At 53.6% G+C, this 10,553-nt stretch overlaps 1 protein-coding gene across 3 annotated transcripts; it reads right to left on the bottom strand.

The window, feature by feature from the left end:
• Window positions 1-94: 94 nt before the first annotated feature.
• Window positions 95-10,353, bottom strand: TMC4 (transmembrane channel like 4). 3 transcript variants are annotated; one of them, XM_053604459.1, is made up of 15 exons: window positions 10,248-10,353; window positions 9,563-9,779; window positions 7,421-7,566; window positions 6,868-7,097; window positions 6,628-6,749; window positions 4,566-4,713; window positions 3,772-3,939; window positions 3,374-3,537; window positions 2,724-2,850; window positions 2,097-2,194; window positions 1,557-1,740; window positions 1,142-1,272; window positions 891-1,046; window positions 484-562; window positions 95-386 (listed from the first exon to the last, which is right to left on the bottom strand). In XM_053604459.1, the coding sequence occupies exons 1-15, from the start codon at window positions 10,351-10,353 to the stop codon at window positions 318-320; spliced, it is 2,145 nt and encodes a 714-aa protein (XP_053460434.1). In that variant the 3' UTR covers window positions 95-317. The 3 variants fall into 3 exon arrangements, with proteins under 3 accessions (XP_053460434.1, XP_053460435.1, XP_053460436.1); XM_053604460.1 differs by lacking the exons at window positions 1,557-1,740; window positions 2,097-2,194; XM_053604461.1 differs by lacking the exons at window positions 484-562; window positions 891-1,046; window positions 1,142-1,272.
• Between the last annotated feature and the right edge of the window lie 200 nt (window positions 10,354-10,553).

Genomic DNA, 10,553 nt, shown 5'->3' with positions numbered 1-10,553 from the left:
TCTAGCTCCCTATCGACGCGGAAGCCAATTCACTTGATTAACTCATTCCTAGCTTAAGTCCTGCCCCCCGCCTTCAGGACGCTGATTTCAAAGATCGCTCGGCAATGTGACTGTATTTATTAGTACAAAGAGGAGGTTTACTATAGAGGCAGAGACTTGGTGGCGAGGGGCCTTGTTAAGCTCTGGATCCCAGGGCTGCAAGGGCGTGGAGTCTTCTCCAATTATAATTTATAGATGACGTAACCGAGGTTTACAAAGGGTATGGAGGCAGGTCTGGGGTATGAAAGTGAACGTGATCCTGAGCCAGGCTGGGGAGGTCAAAGAGTCTTGTTGGTTGAGCTCAGTGCCACAGCGCGCTGTGCCAGGAAGACTTTATTCTGCGTCTCCTGAGGTAATGAGGTAAAGAGAGGTTGGAGTGAGAAATAACTTCTCCGCCCACTTCCCTTCCCATGTCCTGCTTCTCAAGGACCCAGCCTGGCTCACCGTCTCTATCTGACGTTTAAGCTCAGAGATGAGGCGTCCATAGGAGTTAGCCAGAGCCACAGTATATGCCATAAGGATGCTAGCGGAGGAGGAATGAAAGCAACTATGAAATGCTCTTTGATTACCTTCAACCTATGACTCCATAGAAACCAGGGCTGTGGACCCCTAGAACTCCTCCTCCTTCAGACTCAAAGTATTCAGTACCCCAGCTCACTCCTACCTCCATCAGACCCAGGAGTTCTTATTTCCACCCCCCTCCTTTGGACCCAGAAGTCCATGCCCCAGCTGCCCTCCTCTCTCAGACCCAGGAGTTTGGGCTTCCCACTCCAGGCCCCTCCTCACTTGGACACAGGTGGCTGGCCCCCCAGATCATACACATTTAAACTCTTAAGTCTGGACCATCTCACCTGGAGATCAGCAGAAGGGGCACAGCAAAAGCCTGGGTTCCCAGGAAGAAGAAAAAGTTCTGGGCGGTCTGAGGGAGGCTGGAAATAGAGTCTGGGATCTGGGACCAGATGGATGACTGCCCCCGGAATGGACCACACGGCTTAGAAGGTGGGATCCTGAACTCAGAGACGGGCTGGGTTCAGGCAGGGCCAGGAATTGAACACGGAATGAGGGCAGAGGAGGGAGAGAGGCAGGAGCCCCTCACACTTACAGGAAGATGCTGTAAAGCACGGGAACAGCAGAAATGGCCAAACCCAAAAGAAGGACCAAAGGGAAAAAGAAATTCACCGTGGAGGCCCGGAAGGTGCGGGAGGCCGGGGAGCAGGTGGAGAAGAGGGTGAGCTGTCAGGGGAAGAGGAGGAAAAAGGAGGTCTGAGACACAGGAATCTGAGTCCCTTGGCTCTCCTTTTTCGGAATCTGGGAGTCTGGGCCCCCTGCTCATTCAGGACCCGGGAGATTACTAAATTCCCCATCTCTGAGATCTAAATGCCAAAATGCCTTAGACAGACCCCCTCCTCCCAGATCCAGAAATTTGTCCTCCAGGCCCCTCCTCTCTTAGGACCTAGCAGTCCAAGCCCCCAGCATCCTCCTCCAAGACCCAAGGGTTCCCCCCCTCCCTGCCTCACCTTCTTCAGGTAGAAAAGCAGCAGGAATTTGGCTGTGTTAAGCAGGGGCAGTAAAGGGCAGAAGAAACTTCCCACCCAGACTACCGTCTGTGCGTAGATGAGCCCCAGCACCTCGTCAGGCACCTGGAACTCCTGGGTCCTCGCCAGACGACCCAGCGCCCCAGGACACAGGCCACAAAGAAGCCTGAAAGGCGGGGCCAAGCCTAGTCAAGGGCGAGCCAGCCCAGAGTTTCCCCGCCTCCACTGTCCCGTTCACCAATCGGGAAGGGGATGAGGGGCGGGGCTTTCAAGATTCTACAAGGAGGTAGAGCGGGTGGGTCCAGAGGATGAGATGGGCCCGAGGTATTGCTGCGGCAGGGGCAGAGTCAGAAAAAGTAACCCCCTAAAACAGGTAGCGGGCGGGGTTCGCGGACCTGGTCAAGGAAAGGGACCAGAGGCGGTAGTAGGAGAAAAGGGCAGGATTAAAAGGAAGAGAATTGCTCGAAGTGGTGGGGCCTGTTCCAATAGGAAAGGGGCCACAGCGAGGAGCGGGGCTCTCACTTTCGAGGAAACTGGATGAGCAGCATGACTGCCAAGCTAGTCAGCAGGTCAAAAAGCAGGAGCTTGTACATCTCCTGGCCAAGCCGAGTCTCCCAGCACTGAAGAAGGAAGAAATAGGTCGGGGCCGGACGCGGTGGCTCACGCCTGTAATCCTAGCACTCTAGGAGGCCAAGGCGGGTGGATTGCTTGAGCTCACGAGTACGAGACCAGCCTGAGCAAAAGCGAGACCCCATCTCTACTAAAAATAGAAAACTGAGGCAAGAAGATCTCTTGAGACCAAGAGTTGGAGATTGCTGTGAGCTGTGACGCTACAGCACTCTATCCAGGGCGATAGCTTGAGACTCTGATTCAAAAAAAAAAGACCTCAGGACCTGGAGGCTTAGGCGTCCGAGCCTCCAGATAACAAGCCAATGGGATCCTATTAATACTTTCGGGGAGGGTCCTTGTCTTTCAAGCATTCATACTTCCAGAAGGGTGTTCCAGCACCCCCTAGCTCCTCTTTCTTCCTAAACCAGGAGTTGGGACCCACCCAGATAAATTTTTCCATCAGGGACACAGGATTTGGGGCTCTGTATTGTCCCACCTCAGAACTCGGGATTCCTACACACACCCACACACTATTCTTACCGGAAGCTCTTTGTAGTTATAGCCACAAGTTTTGCACTCTTCATCCTGGCCGTCGCCCCCACAAGTAATCTGATTCCAGAGGGAGAAGAGCAGGACTACCAAGGAGGTGAGACGGAGAAACACAGTCCTGCCAAGGAGAAGGCAGAGGAAGAGGAGTCGGCACTGACTCAGTACCCATCACTTGCCAGTTCCCTTCTCGGTGGAACACACAATTCTCCCCATTTCACAAAGCAACTGAGGCTCAGTGGCTGAGTCAGGATTTGAAGGCACAACTTCTTAGATCCCATTTCTGCAGGAGTCCCATGTCTTTTTTTTTTTTGAGACAGTCTCACTCTGTCGGCCTGGTGTCACAGCTCACAGCAACCTCAAACTCTCGTGCTTAGGCGATTCTCTTGCCTCAGCCTCCTGAGTAGCTGGGACTACAGGCACCGCCACAATGCCCAGCTATTTTTTGTTGCAGTTGCCATTGTTTAGCTGTCCTGAGCCGGGTTCGAATCCGCCACCCGCGGTGTATGTGGCTGGCGCCGTATCCACTGTACTACGGGTGCTTAAGTCGGATTCCCATGTCTTATTTACCAGAACCAGCGTTCCTGGCCCGCCTCTCCTCCCCCCACACAAATCATCCCCAGCCTGCCCCATGAGGCCGGAACCTGAGCAAGATAAAAACGATCTGGCGGCTCCGAGTGTAGCCCTCCAGGGGGGCAATGAGGGCGAACACGGGCGGGAGCACAAAGTTGACCACGGAGATGAAGATGGACGGAAGGTAATTCACCCCCAGCCTTAACAGTGGTATGTTCTGAACAACGGACGTCTCCTGGGAGGAAGGATAAAGCAAGAGAAGAATCTCTGGGATCCTGGAGAAGCTATGCTTAAGGTCCTGATCCTGCCTCTTCTTCCTTCAGGCAGGACCCCGAAGTCCAGGGTCATAGATACCCCCATACTTCCTCTCTAGGATCTCAAGAATCCTACACTTCCATCCCCTCCCTCCCTCCTTGGAAATATAGGTTTCAAGACCCCCCAGACCATCGTCTTCCAAGACTCTCCGCACCTGCAGCTCCACGGCGTACCCTGTCGCCCAGTAGACGCCATAGAAGGCTGCTCCCAGGAGCGCGACCACCAGCAGGTTGAGCAGCGCCCGCACTAACCAAACTCTTAGTTTCTGGCCTAGAGTCCGCACGGCAGCTCGGCGCCTCACATCTGCTTCCTCCAGCTCCACCTGAAGCCAGAAGAGACGTCCACTTGGGCTCCATTCGCCCAGTTTTGGGTCCCTCCAGAGTTCCTCCTCAACTTAAACTGATATAGCCCTCACTCCACCCGCTAAGGACCGCTGTAGTCCTTGTTCCACTATCTCCCAGGCCTCCGCAGAGAGCCGGACCTCTTTACGGCTCCGCCCAGCACCCTAGACCCCGCCCCTCAGAGACCCAGCCACCACCCCTACGCCCCACCACCCCGGGGGCCAATCAGCTCACCAAGCCACTAGGGTCCGCCCATCACCCAAGGCACGCCCCTTTATTGCTCCGCCCCTGGCCCAGCCCTACATTTCACTTCGAGCCTCCAGTTCCAGCTCTGCTGTACCAAGTCCCGCCTCTTTATGGGCCAGCCCATTGCTTAACTTTGAACCAAGGCAACTTAGGTCGCGCCCTTTTCTAGCTGCTTACTTTTTTTCTGCACCCTTGGACTCTATCATGGCCTCCTCTCAACCTTCTCCCCCGCCTCCCAAGACCCGCCTCTCTCCGCCCAGAGTCTCTCCGGAAGCTCCGTTGCTGCACAAAGCTCCCCGCAATTCCCCAGCTTAGTCCTATCCCGCCCCTCTGCAGCTATAGACTCCGCCCCGAAGCGCACCTGCAACTCATACAGGAGGATGCGCTGGCGCAGTCGCACGTGGACGTCCCCGCAAAGGCCAAAGTCCCAGGCTGAGAACACCTGGTAGCTGTAGCTGGTCAGAGCCCCCGATTCGGCCAACAGTGTCTGCTTCAGCCCATACACTGAGCTGAGAGAGGGAAAACCGGGAGAATGGGTGTATGTGGAAGGACAGCCATGAGCCCGGGGTGGGGCGACACCCCTCTTATGGACAAACAGGGAAAAAGGAACCCTAAGGCCTTTGGCATTTGGTGAGCTGATGCCTCATGGAAAAAGTCAAAGAGGCAGAGACACACACAGTCTTTGGAGGCCGAGGCCAGGGAGTAATCTCAAACAGAGACCTAGGAGACAGGGACAGAGCTCCAGAGAAAAAGGCAGGAACCCAGAGTGATGGGGACGGTGGTCCTTGGGAGACACAGAGACCGCAAAAGAAGGAGGACAGACATCCAGAGAAGGTAGTAGAGAGAGAGATAGAGAGTACTAGTATTCTACTTCTTGATATGGGTGTAAACGTAACAAGCTCTACCCTTTTATCTGTATACTTCTTCTGGATGCTTGTGACACTTTTAAAAATGAAAACTTAATCTAAAATTGACTACCCTCACCCAGTCCAAGCCACCATAGTCCCTCACCTTAATTACTGCAATAACCTCCTAACTATACTACCTGCTGTTGCCTTGCTCATCTCTTTAACTCTCTCCCTCCCTCTCTCTTCTTCTCTCTCTCCTTCCCTTCTCTCCCTCAAATCCATAGAGGGATCCTTTTACAGCCTAAATCAGGACTGGATGATATATTCCTGGAGGACTTGCAATGGTTACCTCTTTCAGAAAGAAGCCAAAATCTTTAATTTACATTGGCTGACAAAGCCCTACATGATGTGGCCCCTATTTTCCATTTCCTACCACTCTCCCTCCCCTCTCCACTCCATCCCAGCTTGTGCTTGTCAGACACACAGGGCTTGCTCCTGCCTTGCTCTGGCTGTACCCTCTGCCTCCTTCAAAGGGTACCCCAGTATTGAAGTGAATGCTCTTTTCTCAGGTATTTGCTTAGCTGAACCCCTCACGTTTCCAATGTCTTTGCTTAAATATCATGTTCTCAGTGAACTTCCCTAGACCACCAGTTAACAGAGCCACCTTCCCCAGGCACCTCTGCTGACCCTCCACCCCACACACACTAAAGCCCCAAGCAGCTTCAATGTGCTACCCAGGCAAGACTGTTTTTTGTTTATCTGTTCTTCCCATCTGTTTTGCCCACCACCTTATCCCATTGGCTTAGGTCAGTGCCTGAAACACAGTAAGAACTCAATAAATATGTCACATGAATGGAAGAATCAGTGCGCCCTATGTGATGTGTTTCCTACATAACACTTCTCCGCATCAGAAAATAAGCAATTAGGGACAGGTGCGGTGGTTCACGCCTGTAATCCCAGCACTCTGGAAGGTCAAGGTTAGGTGGATTGCCTGAGCTCACAGGTTTGAGACCAGCCTGAGCCAGAGCGAGGACCCTGCCTGTAAAAATAGCCAGGCGTTGTGGTGGGTGCCTGTAGTCCCAGCTACTTGGGAGGCTGAGGCAAGAGAATTGCTTGAGCCCAAGAGTTAGAGGTTGCTGTGAGCTATGACACCACAGCACTCTACCAAGAGTGACATGGTGAGACTCTGTCTCAAAATAAATAAATAAATACAAGCAATTAGTGTGCATGCCTGCTTGCCTAATATCTTACGTTTCCCGATAGACTCTAAGCTACAAGAGTGAGAAAAAGTTCTTATATCCCTGGACTTCAGCACGTAAGAAATATTTTAAATATTGATTTTAGGGCGGCCTTGTGGCTCAAAGGAGTAGGGCACCAGCCCCATATGCCAGAGGTGGTGGGTTCAAACCCAGCTCCAGCCAAAAACTGCAAAAAAAAAAAAAAACACTATTTTAACTCAAACGGGGGAAAGGGCCACTCAAGATTCTTTGGGAGAGGGCGCTTCTACCACCACCACTTGCTCCATTCCCATCCTACCCAGTGGGTCAAGGGGCGTGAGGTTTCACTGACACTGACCGATGCAAAATGAGCAGGAGGTAGATGAGACCAATGACAAAGACGGAGCACAGGTAGGTGATCGCTAGGCGCGGGCGGGGCGGATAAAAGCCATAGAAGAGAGGGGACCATTCCAGGTAACCCTGGGGAGGCAAAGGCGGAGTAAGGGTCACTGTAGGGCTGGGAGGAAGCGGGTTCAAGGGCAGGTCAGTGAGGGCAGCAAACGTGGGTGGGTAATTTCCTGGAGAACCAGGCACCTACTTCTCCTGAGAGCAAGTTGAAGAGCTGGGTGGGGAATGTGACCAGGCCCTGGGGGTAGGGGTTATAGGAGTTGCAGGGCAAGGTTTCATGGCCAGGAGGGCCTGGGGGAGCGCCTTCCAACCAGGTGGGCAGCAGAGTCATGCATGCGGTAAGTAAAGACGCCAGCACGTTGAGAACCAGCAGGAAGCGCAGCAGGGAGAAGTAGGACTCGGTGCCGGCGCCGAACTGGCCTGTAGGGGGCAGCAGAGAGGCCTCGGTTCCTTCCTGGGTCGGACCCAGCTCCGCCCACGCCGGCCGCGGACTTTAGAACCCAGGCGCTCCTCCCTAGATTCAGGGGACTCCTTCCATTCTCTCCTCCCAAGGACCCGGGGTCCTGGCCTGCAACCCCTCCTCCCTCAGACCCAGTGGTCCAGGTCTCCAGCCCCTCCTTCCTCAGACTCAGGGTACCAGGCCCCAGCCTCTCCTCCCTCAAACCCAGTGGCCCCAAGCCCCTCCTCCCTCAGACACAGGGGTCCACCCTGCCCCCAGGACACAGGTCCCAAGCCCACCGCACCCCCTATCCTCTTCAGCGTCCAGCCCCAGGGCTGCAGGGATCGCAAGCCTTCACTCATCTTCTCCTTGGACCTTCGAAGCAGCCGTGCCCATCCGGCTGCTCTAGATCCGGAGCCCTGGGCCTCTTGGTCCCTCGCGTAACGCTGCCTGAAGGGGAAACAGAGTCAGAGACAGAAGATGAAAGGGCTTAGTGGCCCTAAACTGGGAACTATCCAAATGTAGAAACAACCCAACAGGCTGGGCTCCGTGGTTCACGCCAGTAATCCCAGCACTCTGGGAGGCTGAGGGCTGAGGCGGGAGGACTGCTTGAGCTCAGGAGTTCCAGACCAGCCTGATTAAGAGGGAGACCCCTGTCTTTACTAAAAATAGAAACTAGCTGGGTGTTGCGGTAGGCACCTGTGGTCCAAGCTACTTCGGAGGCTGAGGCAAGAGAATCTCTTGAGCCAAGTAGTGTGAGGGTGGTCTGAGCTATGGTGCCACCACCACCTTACTCCAGCCAGGAAAAAGGAGGAGGAGGAGGAGGAGGAGGAGGAGCTCTATTCTATTTTACACAAAGTTCAAAAGAAATGTTGCTCTTGAGGGATGCACACGCAGGTGGCAAAGCTGTGGAGAAAAGCCATCTCACATGGTCTCACAATCAGCAAAGGAATTAACTTTGGGGGATAAAGGGAGCTGTGACTTGCTGTGTCCCTTGCCCTGGCTGGAATTTGCCTGAGCTCTCACTCTATGATATGCTTGGTGTCCATGGAGAATTGGTTCCAGGACTCCCCATGGACACCAGGATCTGTGGATGTCCAAATCCCTTATATAAAATGACCCAGACTTTACAAAAACCTATACACAACCTCCCAGTACTTTTTTTTTTTTTGAGACAGAGCCTCAAGCTGTCACCCTGGGTAGAGTGCCATGGCATCACAGCTCACAGCAACCTCCAACTCCTGGGTTTAAGTGATTCTCTTGCTTCAGCCTCCCAAGTAGCTGGGACTACAGGTACCCACAACACCCAGCTACTTTTTGGTTATAGTTGTCATTGTTGTTTGGCAGGCCCAGGCTGGATTCGAACCCTCCAGCTCTGGTGTATGTGGCTGATGCCCTAGCTGCTTGAGCTACAGGCACTGAGCCACAATCTCCCAGTATTTTCAATCATCTCTAGATTACTTAGAAAGCCACTACAACGTAAATGATATGTAAATAGTTGTTACGCTGTATTGCTTTAAAATCTGTATTATTATTATTATTTATTGAATTATTTATTTTGAGACAGAGTCTCATTCTAGTTCCCTGGGTAGAGTGCTGTGGCATTAGCACAGCAATCTCAAACTCTTGGGCTTAAGTGATCCTCTTGCTTCCCAGTAGCTGGGACTACCGGTGCCTGCCACAAAGCCCGGTTAATTTTTCTATTTTTAGTAGAGACAGGGTCTCACTCTTGCTCAGACTGGTCTCCAACTCCTGAGCTCAAGAGATCTTCCTGCCTCAGTCTTCCAGAGTGCCAGAATTACAGGCATGAACCACATCCTAGTATTTTTTGTTTGTTTTGTTTTTTTACAGTTTTTGGCCAAGGCTGGGTTTGAACCCACTCCCTCCGGCATATGGGGCTGGTGCCCTATTCCTTGAGCCACAGGTGCTGCCCCCACATCCTAGTATTTTTGATCCACGGTTGGTTGAATCCAAGAGATGTGGCCAAAGCAGCCACCCAGGGCCCCTCTCTCAGAAGGGCCTGACGTTGGGTTGAAGGCTCTGCTGCTGCCATCTTGAAATGCATCATTTTGAAAAAGGCCACCTACATTTTCATTTTTTCCTAGGCCCTTCAGTATGTATAGGGAGAAGGCAAGAAAGCAAAAGGAAAGAAGTAAAAGAGAGACAGACTTTGATGGGGAAGACAGAGATAAAGGCATAAAGCAAAAAGTAAAAAATAACAACAGATTTCAAACACACATGGAGGCAAAAGCAGGCTTGGCGGGAGAAGAGAGACATGGAGACAGCAAACTCAGGAGAGAATCCCAGAGCTATAGAAAGGCTCATTTAGCATTCCAAGTAGAAACAAAGACAGGGGGAAGCCCAAGAGAGGCAGCTCTGAGAGGAGAGAGGCCCAGGCCAGGGGGACATGGCCCAGGGAAGGGCTGAAGGGAGACTGAGTCCTCACCTGTGCACCCGCCTGGCCTGCATGGGCCAGGGCAGTTCCCGGGAACAGCAAGGTTCCTGCAGTTCTTTTTGGGCAGCTCCTGTGAAGGCCTTCATGCTCTTTCCTTCATCCTCCTCCTGCTCCTCCTCCAGGGCCCCCCAAGGCAGCATCCCAGGGCCCCGGTACCGAAGGGTAGCTGCACTGGGGAGCTCATTGAGAATGGAGGACAGTGTTGGGCCTGGGCAGGGAGGTAGAGGGCTGGGGACACCCAGGAGTCTGGCCCGCAATCCCTCCTCCCCCAGACCAGAAGTCTTGGTCACCAGCCCCTCTTCTGTCAGACCCAGGAGTTAAAAAGTCCCAGCCTCGATTTCCCCCAAACTCAGGAGTCCACACCCCTAGACCCCCCCCTCCCCAAGGACCCAAATGTGAACCCCACCAGACCCCTCCCCAGGGCAAAGAGTCCAGGGTTCAACTCCCTTTTCCCTCTTGCTCAGGTATTTAGGAACCCGGCCCCTCCCATTTCTGAGAACCCAGGTCCCAGCCACTCCCCTCTCCTTCTCAGAATCAGATGTCCCACCCTCTAAACTTCCTTAAACTCAGTAAGCAAAACCCTGGCCCCCTCAGCCCCAGGCCTCCCCTCTCCTCTCCAGGACTTCCACACAGCCAGCCTGAACTTTGGAAGGATCTGAACCTCCCCTCCTCCAACCTCTTCTGGCCTCTTGGGGGACTGGCCACCCCCCAGAGGAATTCTGGGCTTCCCAGGTGGGGCTTTCTTCCATGGCCTCCAGCGCCGCTGTGCTTCTGGTGGCCATCTGGGCGGGGCCTGCCCCAGGTAAGGGAGGGGCCTGGGATAGGTCTGTGCCTGGTCACCAGGTGGCACAGAGAGATTACGAGGTACATTTCCCATAAACTCTCAGGGCCACCGCCTGGAAAGGTGTCCTGGGAACTGAAGTCCAGTTTGTGTCCTGAGCCCATCTGGCTCCTGGGCTAGGTAGGAGCACATCCCAGTGGG

This window comes from Nycticebus coucang, chromosome 10 (assembly GCF_027406575.1).
Source record: "Nycticebus coucang isolate mNycCou1 chromosome 10, mNycCou1.pri, whole genome shotgun sequence".
Classification (NCBI taxonomy): Eukaryota; Metazoa; Chordata; class Mammalia; order Primates; family Lorisidae; genus Nycticebus; species Nycticebus coucang.
The sequence above is the reverse complement of the archived record's forward strand: the minus strand, read 5'-3'. Positions and strand labels throughout refer to the sequence as shown.

Excerpts from the sequence above, each read along its gene's own strand:
- TMC4 (XM_053604459.1), bottom strand. The coding sequence starts at position 10,353 with ATGGCCACCAGAAGCACAGCGGCGCTGGAGGCCATGGAAGAAAGCCCC. Across the intron at positions 4,714-6,627 it reads CTCCTGCTCATTTTGCATCG|CTCAGTGTATGGGCTGAAGC; the intron begins GTCAGTGTCAGT and ends TCCCTCTCTCAG. Across the intron at positions 1,273-1,556 it reads TGCTTTTCTACCTGAAGAAG|CTCACCCTCTTCTCCACCTG; the intron begins GTGAGGCAGGGA and ends TTCCCCTGACAG.